This window comes from Pygocentrus nattereri, chromosome 21 (genome assembly GCF_015220715.1).
Source record: "Pygocentrus nattereri isolate fPygNat1 chromosome 21, fPygNat1.pri, whole genome shotgun sequence".
Taxonomy (NCBI): domain Eukaryota; kingdom Metazoa; phylum Chordata; class Actinopteri; order Characiformes; family Serrasalmidae; genus Pygocentrus; species Pygocentrus nattereri.
In genome coordinates this window covers 22,012,631-22,032,416 of record NC_051231.1, presented here as the reverse complement: position 1 = coordinate 22,032,416, position 19,786 = coordinate 22,012,631, and the positions used below count along the sequence as shown (strand labels likewise).

The following is a 19,786-nucleotide window of genomic DNA, read 5'->3' as shown; positions in this document are numbered from 1 at the left end:
AGCCCAAACCTCTGAATGTACTGTGCATTCAGCGTGTGTATGTGTGCGCAAGGCAAAGACGAGCACATGCTAATTATTCCTCACCTCGTCCTATTTTAAGCCTCTCTTTATCTGGGATAAACTGCCCTAATAAAATGGTATTTAAAAATAGGTTAATTGCATTGCAGTTCTATTTCTGTAATTGTTACAGGGAATAAATGAGATGGGGGCTGTGTGCTGGGAGGCAGCAGGGAGAGTTGCACTGGAGGTTCATGGTTCTTTGCTGCCCCCTAGAGGAACCATGCAGCAGAAGCAGCAAGAGCAGTTAGTCGCCAGTGCTTTTGTCCAGCTCCCTGTTGAAGATGATTTCCACTTGAATCGTGAGGGCTTGAGGAAATTAATTGGTTACGGCAGATTAACCGTGATTGATGCTTGAATTATGACTCTAAGAGCCTGTCCCTAATTTTCCTTTTTCTCCTCTTTCTCTTCTCTTTCTAAAAATAGCATCCTGCGCAATAAGCATGTGCGAATGAATCACTTGCTCCACTGAGTCACCATAGCAAGGTTAACGCAAAGAATCACATTTTGATGAGTACAGTGAAACATCCTCGATCACGCTTTACTATTTCATTTACTGAACCACAACTATGCATATTTTTTGGCTTGAATGTGAATATGAACCCATTTTAGTTAGTGTAAGTTTTGCTTGCTTTTTTTCAGGTTTTTTTTTGTCAACTTTTAATCAGCTTTAAATAACTGAGGGAAGAAGTTCATTTTCTTTCTTAAAAGTCGTGATGAATTTGAACATTTTTTTAATTAACAGGAAAAAATGTGTAATATGCATCTTTGCTGGCTGTGTACAACAATGCTAGGGGTTTACATATTTTCATATTTCACATTTTCAAATGAAAATGGCCCTGCAGTGACAGAATAAGGCTTTTTTGGAAAATCAAATAAAAATTGTGTTGTAAAGAAGTGGTTCAGTGGCATGAAATAAATTTTAGAAATGATCTATTTCAAAGCAACTATACATATATAAAACAGCTTCAACCCTTCTGGGAAGGCTTTCCACAAGGTTTAGGAATGTGTTTATGGGAATTTTTGACCACTCTTCCAGAAGCGCATTTGTGAGGTCAGACACTGATGTTGGACTAGAAGGCCTGGCTCACAGCCTCCGCTCTAATTCATCGCAAAGGTGTTCTGTCGGTTTGAGGTCAGGACTTTGTGCAGGCCAGTCACGTTCTTCCACACCAAACTTGCTCGTCCATGTCTTTATGGACCTTGCTTTGTGCACTGGCGCGCAGCCATGTTAGAACAGGAAGGGGCCGTTCCCAAACTGTTCACGCAAAGTTGGGAGCATGAAATTGTCCAAAATCTCTTGGTCTGCTGAAGCATTAAGAGCTCCTTTCACTGGAACTAAGGGGCCGAGCCCAACTCCTGAAAAACAACCTCACACCATAATCCCCCCTCCACCAAACTTTGCAATTGGCACAATGCAGTCAGATATGTACCGTTCTCCTGGCAACCAACAAACCCACACTCATCCAATGGATTGCCAGACAGAGAAGCGAAATTTGTCACTCCAGAGAACACGTCTACACTGCTCTAGAGTCCAGTGGCGGCGCTTTATACCACTGCATTCCACGCTTTGCATTGCGCTTGGTAATCTAAGGCTTGGTTGCAGCTGCTCGGCCTTGGAAACCCATTCCATGAAGCTCTCTGCACTGATATTGAGCTGATCTGAAGGCCACATGAAGTTTGGAGGTCTGTAGCGATTGATTCTGCAGAAAGTTGATGACCTCTGCATACTAAGTGCCTCAGCATCCGCTGACCCCGCTCTGGCATTTTACATGGCCGACCACTTTGTGGCTGAGTTGCTGTCATTCTTAATTGCTTCCACTTTGGTATAATAGCACCTACAGTTGACTGTGGAATAGTTAGTAGTGAGGAAATTTCGCGACTGGATTTGTTGCACAGGTGGCGTCCGATCACGATACCACGCTGGAATTCACTGAGGTCCTGAGAGCATATATATATATATATACTCTTATTTTTCCATACCTCCAAAGTTGAGTCAACAGGTTGGTTGCATTTCTGCTTCTCACAGTCTTAAGAAAATCCAAACACATTCAGTGATGTTGAGTTCTGGACTCTTCCCAAATCTTCCCAATCAGACATTTTCCAGAAGGTATTGTGTGATGTATTAAATTTCTTTCTGCTCATCAGTATTTATTATGTCTTCAAACAAACCTCCATATATGTTACACATCCTCAAATGAGCACTGATTCACCACGAAGCTTGACTGATGATGGTAGATATTCACAGTCTTTCATTGCTTCACACACATTCTTTTAGACCCATAGCATTGAGTTGTCTTGTCACAGTAAAAGGATGGAAGGACTGTCGGTTTTCTCTGATTATCTTACATCTGATCTCTTCAGAAAAATCTTTTAATGCAATTTTAGATGCACATAAAGAAAAGTGTGTGGTGGCGGAGGGGAGTTTGAGTAGTTGCTTGTGTGAATGAATATTAGTGCCTGTTTAAATGGAAACATGAGGTCAGTGACTCTTGGGAACAGCTGTTGTTGTTGGAGGAGTAAAAGTGGCAGTGCACAAGCATAAAAAGTGGACAAATAAAATACTGATAGATACTTTGTGTAGGAACCTTTGTTAAATTTCTTTTTTAATTTTACATAATTTATTTAAATTAAATTGTACTTAGTAGCCGTTTTGACTAGAAGTCAAAAAAACAAAAGGGTGGTCTCTGACTTGCACAGTACCGTGTAATAAAGCTCTTAAATAACCACAGTCAGTGGTCAGTAAATGTCAATACTAACCTTAATTAAATAATATTCATTTAGGCAATTTAAATGAGCATATATTCACATTTAGTATACATAACACATAAAAACAATCTTTTCACAACAAATCTGAAGATTGTTTTTACCAAGTCAGAGGTCATTTTAGCAGCTTTAGCACAGTTTGATGAGCGACTGTACAGTCATATGCAGACCTTTGGGCTCCCCAGGTCAGATTACTCACTTTGTTGAGCTTCTGAGTGAAAATAAGTCCTCCTCAGAGAACACACTGCTGCACATTTTAGTGCACATTACTGTTTAAATGCTGAATTTAACATATTGGAAAAAATAATACAGAAAATGTGATCTGTGCAAAAGTTTTGGCACTTTGTGTATTTTTCTAAATATTTAGCTAAAATTTGCAAAAGATGTGCCATATTGAAGTGTGCTCCCTGTAGAGGATGTGCAAACTTATTTTCATAAAGAAAATGAACATAATCTGACAGGGGGTGTTCAAACTTTTGCACACCACCATACAGGACTGGACAAGCCCGGGCAAACAGCCTCAAAGCTTTGCTTAGAGTGCCATCTGCTGGCTACATTATATTCAAAAGGACTGAGCCTCAACCATTCAGAATATTAGGGTCAGTGCAGACTGAGAGAATTATCAAAAAGAATCAACACACAAGACGGTTGTTTCCATCAGCTTAACTACATTTAATGAGGTGTCATTCACTTCCAGAATGTTTTTAACAGAGCAGATTCAGAAACATTCTGAAGGCCTCCAGATGAGTTTGGCAAGAATGGACGGGAAAAAAAAAAAAAAAAAAAAAAATCACCACATTCAACCTCTGCCGCCTTCAGAATGCTGGGGTGGTTATGGGGTCGGGGGTCCTTTATACTTCATTTATGGCAAACCTTTTCATTCCTGGACGATGGCTAAACGCACTCATTTAAGCAAAAACAAATGGACCCCCTCCAAAATAACAGCCCAGCAGGCCACTGTATTACAGTTTCCCAAGTCAAAGATTTGCATAGATGTCTTAACCTTTCTGGAGTGCTTCTGGAGTTTCTACTGATCATGCGCCGAATGAAACAATGAGCAGGAGGTCAATGAGCTCAACAGTGTAGAGACTACATTTTAAACTCAGAGGCAGTTTTTGGCTTTAATGACAATATAAGAAGTTCATCACTTTTTTTTTTTTCCAAGAAAAAAGGCACCATGAGAGAAAAATCATGCTGCTTCACTTTAACTACTTAACTGTACAATAGATAATATTCACATTCACAAAGCTTTAATTAAAACTGAATGAAATTACAGAATCATCACTCAATTGTATTTGCTTTGAATAACTAGGTTAAAAAAAAATCAAAATCAATATAAAAACAACATGATACATGTTATTTTACTTTTCTTAAAAGCCTGATGAATTTTAACATTTTTTACACAAAAAAGGAAAAAAAATACATAATATGGCTCTCCACTGGCCATGTACAATAAGGCTAGCGGTTTAAATATCTTCATATTTAAATGGCTCTGCACTGAGATAGAAAAGGTCATTTTTGGAAGATCAAATAAAATAAAAAGGACACATACAATAAAAATACATTTAAGTGGCTTAGTGGCATATAATGTGAAATAAAACTTATAAATCATATATTATAAAGTCAATAAAATCAGAATTTCTTTCAGTGCTTTGGGAGAGAGAAAGAGAAAAATAAAAACTATCACATAGATTACATAAATCTCTTCTTGGCGTTTTACTTTCTTTCTTCTATACACTTTTTAGCTGGATCACATGGAGTATTTGATCCATGCCTTTTCAAAGGCACTTAATGGATGGTCAGTGAGGGTCTACAGGTGCTGACTCAAGTACAAGCCAATGCAAAACAGTCTTGCATGCATTTACAAGCTTGTTGCTGGTTGCATGTGGCGACTGGACTGGCTGGTTATGTTATAAACTGCGGTGTTCTACAGCCATCTTGTCCCAGCTGCTCTATTTTGCTAGCACCTGATTTTGAAACAAACCTGGCTTCGTTTTGCCCTCAATGCTTCCACATAAGCATATGACATTAATGCTGCACCAGGCCTGTTTACGTACACTTGTTTCTTTGCTATATCGTTTCTTTTTTCAAGGATTCTCTGTGGACTCTTGCACCTGAGCGACTGTGACAAGACACCACGAATACGTACGACTACAGTACCTTCAAGCGATGAACAGATTCTTCACTTCCTTTTTGGACAAACTCCCTGCTTTTGCTAAAATGCTTGAAGAAAAGCTGCCTCTGGATGATCATTTAACATCTACACCACTCTTCCTTCTTCTGTTGGCTTAATGCTAAAATGCCACTATGGCACTATAAGTGACGGATTAAAGCAGCAAGTGGCAAAACTGCGATCTAGACTGCTTGCCTCTGGTTTGAACTTCCAATACGGTTCCTTCTGAATAGAGCAGAATCTTTGGATTTGGCCGGTAGTACAGCTAACGTCAGGCATTTTGGGCACATCTTTTCCCTTCTGTGGACAAGAACATTTCACTGGCAAAAGTAAGATACCTCTGGGTCATATGTGACTGTGTGTTTTGTGAATGGGACTGAATGTATGTAGGTTTGCAGATCTTCAGGAGTGCCGCTGCCTTTGAAGTGTGTGTATGGTATACCATACTGTGCAAAAGACAGAGACCACCCTTCAATTATTTCATTTCCAGTCAAATCAGCCATTAGGTACAAGTATTCTTTCATTTTCATGGGATAAAATAAACCACCTGCATATGGAAGGGGAAACATCAAAGGAAAATAAGTGGAAAACCAGGAGTTTGAGAAAACGGGACTCCTGACAACCGTGCAAAACCTGGCAGAACCACAAAACTTTCACCATCTAATAATCACCGCTTTTTATCATTTTTTAAGAGATTGGAGAAACTCAAGCTCCTTAATTGCTTTAGATGTGGGAAAAAATTAAATGTAGCCATCAAGGTGTTTCTAAGAAAATGAAAGCCCTGGCCTCAACATCACTGAACGTGTTTGGGATTACCTGATTTGTAAAAAGTAGAAAGTTCTAAGACTGAAGTTTGGAGGTGTGGAGAAATACCCCTGCAGACTTCTTTGAAAAGTCTACAGAAAAGAATGGAAGCTCTAATAAAGCAAAGGTTGGACAAACTAATGCTTATATTTACCTACTGAGGCTTTTGTGTAATTTTCTGTAATGTTTTCTATTTTTTTCCTGACATTGAAAAGTTAATAACTCATACTTAATGGCTGTTTTGACCATAAATTCAATAAATGGTCTCTGACATTTGCCTAATACACTATGTGATTAATAAAATAAGATGAAAAGGAGTGTACAGGTCTGTGTATGTTTGTGTGAGATATCTGATTAGAAAACTGTAAAGACATGGTTCATACTGGGCCTTTGTTGCTGTGTGTCTGAGCATTTGTGTGCAGGCTTTTGTAAATGACTTCACTTTACTTGGCAGGGCATGACTTCATTTTTTGCCGTGTGTGTGTGCGCATATGCGTGTATATGGGGTGTACTGATGTTGGAGCAACTTCAACCACCTGGCGGGTCACAGTATGTCCGAGTCATCTATGCTGAAGCTGCTTCGGCGGCTGCTATCTACGGATGCCTCAGGGGACATGGCCGAAAGCAGTGGGTCGCCCCCTAGTGGAGACAGGGCCTCCTCCATCAGCAGGAAGCCCATGTCATTCTTCTTCCCCATATGGGGCGTCCCGGCACCCCCACCGCCCAGAGAACTCAGGTCCCCCAGGCAGCTCATCCCATCTGAGTAGCCACCTGGAACCCCACCATCGCACAAGTCCAGCGATTGGGCAAAGTCAAAGTGCTGGGTGCTGCCCACGGCTGAATACTGCAGCGGCGGAGGCTGAGGGTGCAGGTGCTGGGGTAGAGGAGGCAGGCCCCGGGGCTGCTGCAGCTGGCCTGGGTGCTGCTGGTGCTGCTGGTGCTGCTGCTGCTGCTGCTGCTGCTGGGGGTGGTGGACAGGCATATGGGGTGGGTGGGGGTTGTGGTGGTTCTCCTCAGGGCTGCCCTCCTGCTTCATGAATGGGTTCATTAGGTCGACGTTATTCAGGGCTGAAGGCGAGTTGCTGGGGAGGCCGTGCAACCGGGCCTGCATCTCCAGCTCCTAGAGAAGACAAGTGCACATTGATTATAATCAAATAAAATGTTCAATAAGGTAGGGTGTATGTATATAATATATATGCTGTCAGAAGAAAACCCCGTATCTCCATTTTTTGACGTAATTTGAAAGTGCCTGTTGCTCTTTATATTTTTATACTGTGGGTAAATTTCATGAAGAATTCACCAAAAGAAACATCTCAAAATGATTTGGGGGGGATAGGCTGGCTCCATTGACTTGCATTAAAAGTACAGGAGAAGGAAAAAAATCTACTCTAAAGTTGCCATTTTGGATATACAAGGTTTTGTTCCGACAGCAGCAAGAGATATATAATAACAATATATATAAAATATATCTCCAGTCCAAAAAAAAAAAACTAAGAAATATACAGTCAGTGTACATGTTCTCTGTGTTTTTAAAAACCTTCAAATCAAATTATGGTGATTTTTTTTAGTTGTTTTCCTTAAATTGTAATCCAATCAATTTGTCATAACAGAGATTTACAGTCCTACAGCAAATATGTGTGGATCTATATTAGAAAAAAGTCTGTATATACAACAGTGACCAAGGCAAGCTTTTGTGCTACAATGTCACTTAACGTTTTGCGTTCTTTTTCCTGTTGGCCACTAAATGTTTACCTGGATGCGGAGCCAAAGCTGTTTGTTGGCCATCTCCATCCTCTTGAAGTTGTTCTCCACCTCTCTGGTTCTCTGGATGTCCTTTTGCATGCGTTTAATGTACTCCACTGAGGCTCTCAGAATGGTGCCCTTATTCCAGCGTACATCCCTGAGAATGAGAGGAACCAGTTAAAATTTGAGTTAAAATTTAAACTTCCAGCAAGGTATGAAGAAAACTCTCCTTTGAGGAGCTAGTTTTCAAATATAGTTGTACATGAAAGTTTAAAACACCCCTGGCCAATTTGTTTTCTTTGCCCCAGTATGTTAAACTGTGCACAAGTGTGTTGTCTGTAGCAGATGTGAACTTATTTCCACTTAGAAAGTCAACAAAACATTGACCAGGTGTGCCTAAGCTTTTGCTTATGACTGTATGCTATCTATTCATAACCCTACTAAACTTAAACATAAAACATTTACAAGGTACACAGCCGGTTTTATAAGTTGTACATTACAGATGTTTATCAATCCACAGAGAACTACATAGAAAATGTATATAGATGCACATACATATTTCATACTAATAAATTTTATTAAGGTATATATAAAGTATTTATGTGCTTAGCTCTGTCCCTTTAGTTTAGGTTTGCATCCTTGATGCCTTCAGAACATATGATTGGGTTGATATCTACACAAACTTTTACAGACTGTTGCTCTGCATATACTATATGAAACATCTGAACTATCCCGTATCTGAACTATCCTGTAGCAGTTGGGCAAACACAGACTTACAGGTCGTTGGTTTTGGGGATCATGGTGCCCAGCTCCTTGATACGGTCATTGATATTGAACCTTCGTCTCCTTTCAACTAAAAGGGACAAGAAAGCAGTACAAAAATCAGCAAAAGTGACACACTAATGTGAAAAACAGCACTACTTACACAAATACATTGATTGTGAAAAGCAATATCATTGCACCAAGATAGACTGCTGGACCCAATCTGCTTCGTAAGCAAATGTTCTCTGCCCCTGTCACTCATTGGTGAAGCTAGGTAGAAGTTTTGTGCAATGCCCATGCCGGCTTTTATGCCCCAACCTTATTATGATTGCCTTAGCACCTACACTTTTACAAAGCAATAAATGTGACACCATACAGTGTCCAATACTGATGTGCTTGGGAGCTAGCCAAGCTTAGCGACAGCGCTGCATTCCTGATGCTTATTGTACCTATTCACTACCTGTGAATTGTCACAGGCAATTACATTTTAATGCCACAGCAGCAGAATTGGCCTGGGTTAACGATACACCAAAGGGTTGTATGGAGTCAGCTGAATCTGTCCAGAAGTAGTAGGGGCTCATGGGGGGGGGGGGGGGGGGGGGGGGGGGGGTCTATGGCAGGGCAAAAGCTGATGTACTTTAAACTTTGAGAGGCTGTAAATGTGGTCAAAGCACATATGGGGGGAAAAAAAAGCATAAAACTCACTTAGGTTGTGGTTGTCTTTCTTCTGCCTCTCCTTAGCCATTGCACGGGCTTCTGCATCTTGTTGAAAAAACAAACGGCAATCAATAAACATCGCTGAGGCAAGTTGAGCCTTATGGTTTACAGGCGTGTTTTTTTTTTCATAAAAGATATTTGGCCACAATAAAGAGGTCAAGATGTTTCTTCACCATCATATTGTAAAGTTACATGACCTGCAGTCTTCTCTGCTTTTTGATTTTTTTAATTTGTAGACATATAAAAGAAAGTCACTCATAAGAAACAATGACTCATAAAAAGGCAGTTAGCACTTTCAACTGTTCTTTATTGTAAGATTAAAAAAAAAAATTGGACTCCGATTGCATTTCAATATTAAAAAACAAATCTTCAAAAAGTCTTCAAACCCTTCTTAGAAAATAAACAATGTCACAAGTTAGTAGTTTTTTTTAACAGTCTATACAGCCTTCTGTGACCGTTTCTAAAGAATACCAACAGAAAACTACAGAATTCCCTTATGTAGATACTTCACGTGCACAGCAATTCTTTAAGCTGCAGTTGTGACCTGTAGTACCTGAAAGCTCTCTCTTAATGGCCAGATTGGCAGGGCAGGAATTGCTGGTCATGGCAATGGTGGGGCCAGCCATGCCTGGTCCAGTGTACACATCCAGGTGGCTGCTGGACAGAGGGAGCTGTGGCAAACAAATAGAGGCAGATGAGTGAGAATCTGTTTGTGAGGAACCTTTGATTTTCCATTACAGTGAGAAAGCATAATGTTCTACATTGCTGTGTTCCTTTAATAGCCTTTACAACCTATTGGCTCCAACTGTCTAGGAATGTGTTACATTTGTCAACTACCCTCCACTGTATGAACATAAACCATTTACTTTTTTATTTTGTCAAACTCATTCTCTGAGGAAAGCAACACTGCTGCTCTTGCTAGAGATGTTAACTAGTTTGTCTGATGAACAGTATTTTTATGGAGCAATATTCTGCGTAACCGTGGTAAATCATCACGATCGCAAAAAGCCTGATAAACATGCCACATATCTTTAGTGGTGAGCCATAAAAGTGACAGATACCGGGCAGATAAAAAAAAAAAAAATTTAAACAACACACTTCGAAGCAAGAGAAATGATTGACTATCATGGCTATCTCTTATCAGCTTTATTGTTTTATACACTCCGTATCTTTTATTCCATCTCACGGCTCAATATAATTGCGAGCAGGTAAGCGTTCAGTTCCTAATGAGCCTTGACTGATAAGTCAGCTATCAGAGGCCTCAGATAGCTTATCATACAGGCTACTGAGGAGCAGAAAGTCAAACAAACACAAATCAACAGTAAAAAGGACAAAGTGGCAATAGGGAGCAAGAAGGGCCCTTTACAGAAGGCAGTTAATACTAGTGCAATGCTGCCACAATATATGGTTTATATACTCGGATATCTGTCCAGATCAGTCTCTCTGGGGAGGACAAAAAAAGTGGCCAACAATGAATGAAATCCAACAGGAGGCAGTTACCTTAACATCTTAGATAATGAAGTCGTTTTAATGCTGTTATTTTGTCTATACTAGTAAACTAATGTGAGTGTCACCCAACAATACTGATTTTTAGCTTTGATGGAAGATGAATTTCAGGTCACGTTGAAAGAAAAAACATTTGCCGAGTGCTTGTGGCCCTCTTCCCTACCAGTTAACTGGTACAGCAGTTCATCTGATGCTCACTCTTCCATTTAAGAATCATCTTTATGCTTAGATGCTTTTGGGAAACCCAGTCCAGACTGTTTTGTAATAAAAGTTCAACACATGTACAAACTACATATATAGTGCACTTGTTTTCTCAAGGCTGGTTAAATGTGACCATTCTAAATTCTAAAGGTCCGTTTTAGGTGTAATTTTAGGCCAAGTAAATTAGTCCAATCAAAAACAAGCTATATCAGGGTAGTAAGATGTTCTTTAGCATAGATTACCAATACTAAGGAAGCAGGAGTTCGTTTAACTTTACTATTGCACCCTGATACCGTGACAGACATGAAAATACTGTGACGCTGAATTTTACACCACTATGCTGTGCTTACCCTTCAGTGATTACCACTTTTCTGATTCTTAGTGAATGGATAATAAGTGTCTCTAACAACAGCTGACACTGTATTTATCTAGGATCCTTACTGATCATGTAAACTAAGTCTCAATAGGTATGGTAACAAAAACAAAAAAAACTGAGGGATAAAGACTAAAATAAAGGCTGATAACCAGTGAGAATATACCTCAGTGACAAGTCGCCACTACGCTGTTGGTGGGGGTTTCAGCTTTGTGAAAGGTTTTGACTGCCTTAAGTAGAAAGCTTTTTAATCAGTGGGTTGTAGAACAGCTCACCTTTGATCAAAGGGGAGAGACAAGGCCTACATGATCAGAATGACAGACAAAAACCTTGAATTAAGGCTGAAGTCTCTCCACTCTTAAAGAACCACCCCCCCCCCCCCCTTCCAACCATACCTAGTACTCACCATTTCCATAGCTCACCCTTAAATCACATAGCCAGCTTACAGAACACACAACGGCTACACACAACTTTATCTTAATGAAGATCTTGCACGCAGAGTAGTCAGTACATCATGTTTCTATGCTTTTCTGTGTGTGGACCCATATTTCCATTCTTCATTTTCTTAAGCACATAACTTGCATACATTTTTCCAATTACTAGACATTAACTGAAGCCTGCAGTGTCTCCATATATAAGCAAGTCAAAACAAAATGGAAACACAAGGCTAATATGTAGACATGTATGGTCAATGCACAACTTATCATTAAGATCTTGACTGTACTCAGTTTAGAATTAAACTCTTTATAATATCTACTGATCACCAATAAGAGTATACTACCTCCTTTTCAACACATGTACACATAAAAGTTCCAGCTGTATTCAGAATGTGAATCCCACAGAGCGGTTTAGAGCAAAGATCAATCTTCACAGAAAAGCCAATCAATTCCCAATCAATGCCCTCCCTGTAGCACAGAGAGGTCACAACAGTGCAAAGCCACAATCAAGCAAACAAACACTCCTATGTGATAACAGGAGAACATCGTTTTGACTCCCTCCCTGCAGCAGCCTCTTTAAGAAACAAGCCACATATACACAAATATGGCACAACAGGGCATTGAGCCACAGGGAATACAGCCAAATGTGTGTCAAAAGAGTTTACTGATGACCTTCAAGCGTCTGTGGCATTTGCAGGAGACTGTTTCTAATGGCACAGCATTGCGCTGCTTGGAAGTCTGCCTGGCGTGATACGCATCAGAAATCAAAGTCTAGCTCTCTCTCTTTCTCTCTCAGTCTCTCTCTCTAGCCTGGAGGACATGGCTCTGTGTTAATCAGAGGCTAGTGGTTGCAACTTAACAAGCCGTCCTTCCTTTTCCTAGACAGCTAGAGAAAGACAAAGACAGAGGGGGAAAGGAATCTAGAAAAAGCAACCTTACCAGCTGGATCTTTTCGCCATCAATGACCTCCACTATGGCGTAGGTCTTGTTCATGTCCCTCATGCTAGCTGCTGAGTCCCTCATAGCTGCCTGAGCTTGACGTCTGCCTACCCCTCAGGAGAGACTAACCTCTGGAACATCAAAACTAGCCCTCTTCTACTTTCTTCTCACCACTAAATGGTGAACTTTCCCCTATCTGGACTTTCAGCCTTGCCCCCCCGCCCCAAGCCTAACCACCTCCTTCTCCTCCCCATCCCAACCAAATGCCTTGTAAACAAGTTGAAGTCTAACTGGATATGGCTTAATTGTTAATGTTGAGCAGTTATTTTAAATACAAAGTGGAGTCCTCTGACTCTCTGACAAGCACAGTTCTAGAGGAGAAATGTCTTCACTGCTGCTGCAGCCTTGGGTGCGCTTTGTGAATAATTGAAGTCAATTAAATGTTATAAATGCTTAAAGACAACCAAACGAGTTCTTGAGGCAGCCAGGGGAGGCAGACAGTTTCTTAAATTCAATATAGATCTTCATTTATTCATTGTAGTGTGGAGAGAAAACACCCACAGGCAGAAAGGCCCCTGGTCTGAATTGAAAATAAGCTGTTTTTGAAGGTCTCATGTGGCACCAAAACTGCATTGCATCACAGTTCTAAGATATGGGGTGGGACCATCTGTTCTATAATTAGGAAGATTTTTTTGATGATCAACAAAGATGCTTTTCTTTTCCAGTAAGCCTGATAACAACCAGTCAACAAATGACTCTGCATAATAGCGCCACTGAGTCACAGATGGGGGCTGGAAGCTTCCAAAATGGGCCTATTGAAAAGTAGTGACATGGCCCAATGGTGTACGCTTCATATAGGACTTAGTCAGTCCATTTTCCACTTACTTTATGTATATGATTCACCCTTTTGTATTATTCATCTTCAGAAAACGACTGAGGAGGCCAAAAATAATGTGGGGCTGTGCGTGAAGACGATCAGTGTTACTTACTGTGTTTGGCATTTGCACCACAGGGTCGACGTAGTTCTGTATGTCATCATAACTGGACTGCATGCTAATGATGTCATCGATAACATCCTCCATCTGCTTAAAAACAAGCACAAAAGGTGCTGATTTTACATATTTTCCACTCAAATACAAAAAAAAAGGTAAACAGAAAACTGGGCTTTTTAACCATTTTAAAGTGTCTTTTTGAAAAAGAGTTTTTTTTGTAGTATGAAAACATCTTTAAGTTTTAAAAAGCACAGTTCCCACCCCCAGTTAGTGAAAACTAAGCTGTAAAAAGTGTTTTTGTGATGTCTTAAAATACATTTACATTGCTGTTTTCAGGCAACAGCAGATTAGCTCTGCCCCTTTCCCTTGAAGTTATATAAGCCATGTTTCCGCCTGGTGTGCTTTTGAAATGAGGCACAATACAGAGCAGCCAATTAAAACACAGGTCATTTACATGCATCAGTCTTAAAGGCAAAGCAACAAAACAGCTTGTTTAATCCCAAGTGATAAAAAGAGCTTGGAAAATTATGTTTAAATGTTTTATGACTTTGTGCGGTTTACTAACAAAAACAATCATAAGGTGACCTTCAGAAAAAAGTAAAATTCAACAAGACTAAGATATTGGCTCTTCATATCTTTAACATTTGTTTAAGTTATTTGTTAATTAATTATTTATTTATGTGTGACCTGTTTTTCTAAAACCATGGTAATTTTAAACTCAGTTCTCAACACAAGTACTGTATATATATATATATATATATATATATATATATATATATATATATATATATATATATATATATATATATATATATATATATCACTAGGGAAAGAAAGAAAGAAAAAAAAAAAAAAAAGCATATTTACTCTGAATGAGAAGTTTTTAGAAAGAGTATCCCTCTTATCTCCTCAGCTGTTTGTCTCACAGATGCTTGTAGTACGATAGGGCCACGGATTCAAAGCATTGTACCACAGACTTTAGTGACAGAAAATGAGGAAAAAGACCAAAGTCTGCTGAGTTCAAAAGGTCTTCCTAGTGTCTTCTGCTCTCCCTGTCACTCTTTAATCTCTAATTACACCACCATAGTCATAATTGGCCACTTAAACCAATGACAATGGAGTTAACGCTGTGACCTTCGGGTGACATAAAAAAAAAAAAAAAAAAAAAAAAAAAACCACACACCCACACTGCAATACGGCTGGGAGATGGAGAGGGAGGGAAAGGGCTTAGAACAGTCAAAGATGAGTTGGGGCATAGTGTTCACTGAACTTTTGAATACTGAGAACCAATGAAAAGTACATAAGCAGGGGGAGGGAGAACTGCACTGATAAGACTGGGAGATTAAGAATAGTAGCAAATTAATACAAACACATACATTCAAACTCAGGGTTGCTGGAGGATCAATAAAACCAAGCACTTCTACATTATATCTTGATTCCTCTGTGCTACAGACATTACACAAACAAAGATCAACACAGACCAAGCACCATCTGCACTTACTGACTCTTATAAGACACACTTATTTTGCTGGTAAACTTTGTATTTAGAGTCTCATTCTCCTCATGCACAATGCCCTAATTGTTCATCAGTCGTCAGTTTATGACCACAGGACCACTGGACCCTTGATATCTTTGACTAGCACACTATTCTCAACCCACCTCTGGCACTAAAATGAACCAGAAACACTGCTTAGCCTGACACGTGTACCAGTGCAACTTCCACAACCATGCCACTTACATGCTGCTATCAATGCTTTGTTGAAAATGATTCAACACTCCGATAACATCAGATGAGCTTTAGTCCTATGGAGGTCCCTTTCCACTGATGGATAGCGGGGGCTGATAAATCAAAGCAACAGAGGGGCTACAGCAGGGGCAGACAGATATAAAACCTGTACATGCCACTCAAGTCACCAAGCCAATGAATCTTTGGGCAAAATTAACAATCTGTAGCTAGAATAATAAACATTTACTGTAAATACATTATATTCACAATTAAAATGCATGTTTTTGTACTGAAAACAGATGTCAGTTTAGAAAGAGAAATTTACTTTGAAAATCTTGTATATATTTGAAAAAAAATTACTGTTATGACTAACACGCAGCATATTGTGTTGTTTTGTAATGCAAGTTATTACAATAACGATAAACACCAACATACGGCCAGCCCTGCCATACTATTCAAGCATACTGGCCAGCCCTAACATACCATCCAATCTGTACCATCTTGGTTGTCATCAGGTACCGTTTAGCTATTGTAGTGACAGCCTCTCATGTAATGGCAGCTTATTTCAAAGCTTCAGCCAGTGGAACAGCACCATCATATTAGCTATTGTGGTGGTTATGGTTAGCAAAATTTGATGTGATGTGATTGCATTTGTGTCTGAGCAAACAGTTCTGTTAAAAGGGAGGCAAAAAAATAATTCTAGGCAAGTGGCCACAGACTGTGGCAACAACATTTCATATTGGGGCCCCAAGAGGCCACAGGATCTGTGGAAATGTTGCGGCCAGGGGTACTGGCCAAGCAGCAGTGTCTAACCCTGCCCCACACTCAGTAACTACAAACCTACGAAGGGAATCCATATGGTAGATACCCCCAATAAAATGGCCAATGAGTGTAGGTACAAAGTATATCCTAGAAGCAAACCACACCCCACTGCAAAGAAAACTGGTGAAAGTTGTTTACCTCTTTTTCATGGCTGCAGTTGATGTTAAGCATGGCCATCGGGCTGTTGGGTGCACTGTTCCCTGCTGAGGTCATGAGCTGTTCAGTGCGCATACGAGGCGAGGGCAAGGGAGGAGGGACGGCTGCGGACTGGACCTGGGCCATGCTTGGCGGAGAAGGGTGGACCACACCTGCCACAGCATGCACTGCCTGCTTGGTGGCGTAGGTGGTAGACAGGTACTCCTTAACCTGCTGCCGCTGCGACTGGCGGATGTGGTAGTCTGTGGGATTCTCCAGATGAGTCTGCACCTGTAATGGCAAAGGAATGATATTAGCAATGGACACATTGAATTTCACACCACGACTTTCATACTATGAATACTGTGAATTCCATAATGGTGCATGAATGCAACAGTTTCTAAACTAAGTCGATCAGTAATCAGATATGTTCAGTTACTTGTGCACGTGAAGTATCTACATAAGGGAATTCTGTAGTTTTCTGTTGGTATTCTTTAGAAACGGTCACAGAAGGCTGTATAGACTGTTAAAAAAAAAGTTCAGTTACATTCTTTGAACCAGTCCCGCTCATCACATTTTCTTATAAATGGAAATGGGGAGTTGAGTCAGGACAACAATTGTAACCTTCATCAGGAGATGAAGATAGAAATCTTGTTTTAACACTTTTCCCACATTACTTCCTCTTTTTCAACTGGTAGAGCTATTGAATTGACACATAAAATGCAAAAATACAAATTTCCATGACAGCATTTCACCAGGGGAGAGGCTTCTGTTAACATTTGGTACATGCTGATTGCACAAACTAAGAAATTATGTAACATCCTAAAACTGAGATCTGAAACTGAATATGGCTCATTTTTAAAACTAGAAAATCCAAGAGCATCCAATGTTTTTAAAACTACACTGCTCAAAAAAAAAAAATACATAAAGGGAACACTCAAATAACATCCTAGATCTGAATGAATGAAATATTCTCATTGAATACTTTGTTCTGTACAAAGTTGAATGTGCTGACAACAAAATCACAAAAATCATCAATGGAAATCAAATTTATTAACCAATGGAGGCCTGGATTTGGAGTCACACACAAAATTAAAGTGGAAAAACACACTACAGGCTGATCCAACTTTGATGTGATGTCCTTAAAACAAGTCAAAATGAGGCTCAGTATTGTGTGTGGCCTCCACGTGCCTGTATGACCTCCCTACAATGCCTGGGCATGCTCCTGATGAGGTGGCAGATGGTCTCCTGAGGGATCTCCTCCCAGACCTGGACTAAAGCATCCACCAACTCCTGGACAGTCTGTGGTGCAACGTGGCGTTGGTGGATGGAGCGAGACATGATGTCCCAGATGTGCTCAATCGGATTCAGGTCTGGGGAACGGGCGGGCCAGTCCATAGCTTCAATGCCTTCATCTTGCAGGAACTGCTGACACACTCCAGCCACATGAGGTCTAGCATTGTCCTGCATTAGGAGGAACCCAGGGCCAACTGCACCAGCATATGGTCTCACAAGGGGTCTGAGGATCTCATCTCGGTTCCTAATGGCAGTCAGGCTACCTCTGGCGAGCACATGGAGGGCTGTGCGGCCCTCCAAAGAAATGCCACCCCACACCATTACTGACCCACTGCCAAACCGGTCATGCTGAAGGATGTTGCAGGCAGCAGATCGCTCTCCACGGCGTCTCTAGACTCTGACACGTCTGTCACATGTGCTCAGTGTGAACCTGCTTTCATCTGTGAAGAGCACAGGGCGCCAGTGGCAAATTTGCCAATCCTGGTGTTCTCTGGCAAATGCCAAGCATCCTGCACGGTGTTGGGCTGTGAGCACAACCCCCATCTGTGGACGTCGGGCCCTCATACCATCCTCATGGAGTCGGTTTCTAACCAGTTGTGCAGACACATGCACATTTGTGGCCTGCTGGAGGTCATTTTGCAGGGCTCTGGCAGTGCTCCTCCTGTTCCTCCTTGCACAAAGGCGGAGGTAGCGGTCCTGCTGCTGGGTTGTTGCCCTCCTACGGCCTCCTCCACGTCTCCTGGTGTACTGGCCTGTCTCCTGGTAGTGCCTCCAGCCTCTGGACACTACGCTGACAGACATAGCAAACCTTCTTGCCACAGCTCCCATTGATGTGCCATCCTGGATGAGCTGCACTACCTGAGCCACATGTGTGGGTTGTAGAGTCCGTCTCATGCTACCACGAGTGTGAAAACACCATCAACATTCAAAAGTGACCAAAACATCAGCCAGAAAGCAGAAAGGTACTGAGAAGTGGTCTGTGGTCCCCACCTGCAGAACCACTCCTTTATTGAGTGTGTCTTGCTAATTGCCAATAATTTCCACCTGTTGTCTATTCCATTTGCACAACAGCTGTGAAATTGATTGTCAGTGTTGCTTCCTAAGTGGACAGTTTGATTTCACAGAAGTTTGATTTACTTGGAGTTATATTGTGTTGTTTAAGTGTTCCCTTTATTTTTTTGGGCAGTGTATGTCACACTGCAACTGCCTTTCAAAACAATCTAGAGCTATTTAGTCTCATTTCGATAGATGAGTCTGAAGTGGAACATGGAAACACAAATAAATGCTCTGTGCTTATTCTGCCTGTCAGATGTTTCACACTGTAACAGAATGGACCTGAAGCCCTGTGGTTCAGCAAACTCCATCCATGCAGCGCCTTAGCAACTTGCATAATGGCAGGGCTTTAAACTCAGGCACTGAAAAGGGCAGAGAGGGCCTCCATGAGTGCACGAAATTCTACAGGCACCTGCTGAGGGGCGAGATGCCTGGCCAGATTGGCCCAGTTCTTTCACTTCAAAGGAAACTCTCTTAAGCTTACTGATTTACTGTACAAGCCTCCACTCAACATCATGTCTGATATATTATGAAAAGAGCTATATATGATGTACTATAAAAGCCCACTTTACCAATTAACAAATATTAGGTAATTGAACAGATGCATACTGGAACCAAACTGCAATATACACCGAAATTTAGTGATCTTCCTATATTAGACATCACAAGATGATCCACTCCTGCATGATCAATAAACACAAACAGCAAACATGACATTTAATAATAAATACAAAAGCAAAATATTATGAGAGATGCATTGCTGCACTTTAGCACAGTGACAAAGTCTCAATGCCAAGAGCATTTCCACTCTGATGAACGCCTGCAACAGGCCTGGTGAAGGGCACTGCGGGTATAGCCAGCTGCTGTGAGCTCTCAGAACTGAAATTCCAGAAGGTCATTGCGACTGGTGCTTCCTGCCATATCTCTGATCTGTCGAGGCATGGTGGCCTGAACAGCTCACTGAATAGGAGCCACCCTTTGCGAAACTGGAGCCCCAGTTGCTTCATGCTGGGGAATGTGTATGGCTGGGTTGTGGTGACTCACTCTCGACACTTCCTATAAGTGGCACGAAATCAGGGCGCTACCATCTTCAGTTAGGAGTCTGCACTGTCTGAACAAAGCTTATAAAAAGGCACTTGAAAAGCAACACAACCAAGTCTCCTTGTTAATGCACTATGAAGTTATTTGCTTCTTGGGTAAAAGCGTCAAGGTTATGCACTGGAGTTGCACAACTTATGCAATCGAAGTTACTCTGCAAGTAGCTGAACTGATAATAACATATTT

At 40.9% G+C, this 19,786-nt stretch overlaps 1 protein-coding gene across 5 annotated transcripts in view; it reads right to left on the bottom strand.

The window, feature by feature from the left end:
- Window positions 1-3,474: 3,474 nt before the first annotated feature.
- tfeb (transcription factor EB) overlaps window positions 3,475-19,786 on the bottom strand; it is a 45,684-nt gene continuing 29,372 nt past the window's right edge. For 2 of the 5 annotated variants that reach the window (XM_017694726.2, XM_017694729.2), the window contains exons 4-10: window positions 16,157-16,444; window positions 13,468-13,563; window positions 9,576-9,693; window positions 9,011-9,067; window positions 8,321-8,396; window positions 7,553-7,700; window positions 3,475-6,920 (exon numbers count right to left, since the gene is read on the bottom strand). In XM_017694726.2, the coding sequence (XP_017550215.1) occupies window positions 6,345-6,920; window positions 7,553-7,700; window positions 8,321-8,396; window positions 9,011-9,067; window positions 9,576-9,693; window positions 13,468-13,563; window positions 16,157-16,444 (1,359 nt within the window). In that variant the 3' untranslated portion in view covers window positions 3,475-6,344. The remainder of the gene's footprint in view (window positions 6,921-7,552; window positions 7,701-8,320; window positions 8,397-9,010; window positions 9,068-9,575; window positions 9,694-13,467; window positions 13,564-16,156; window positions 16,445-19,786) is intronic. The other 3 variants (XM_017694727.2, XM_017694730.2, XM_017694728.2) reach the window with 2 other exon arrangements.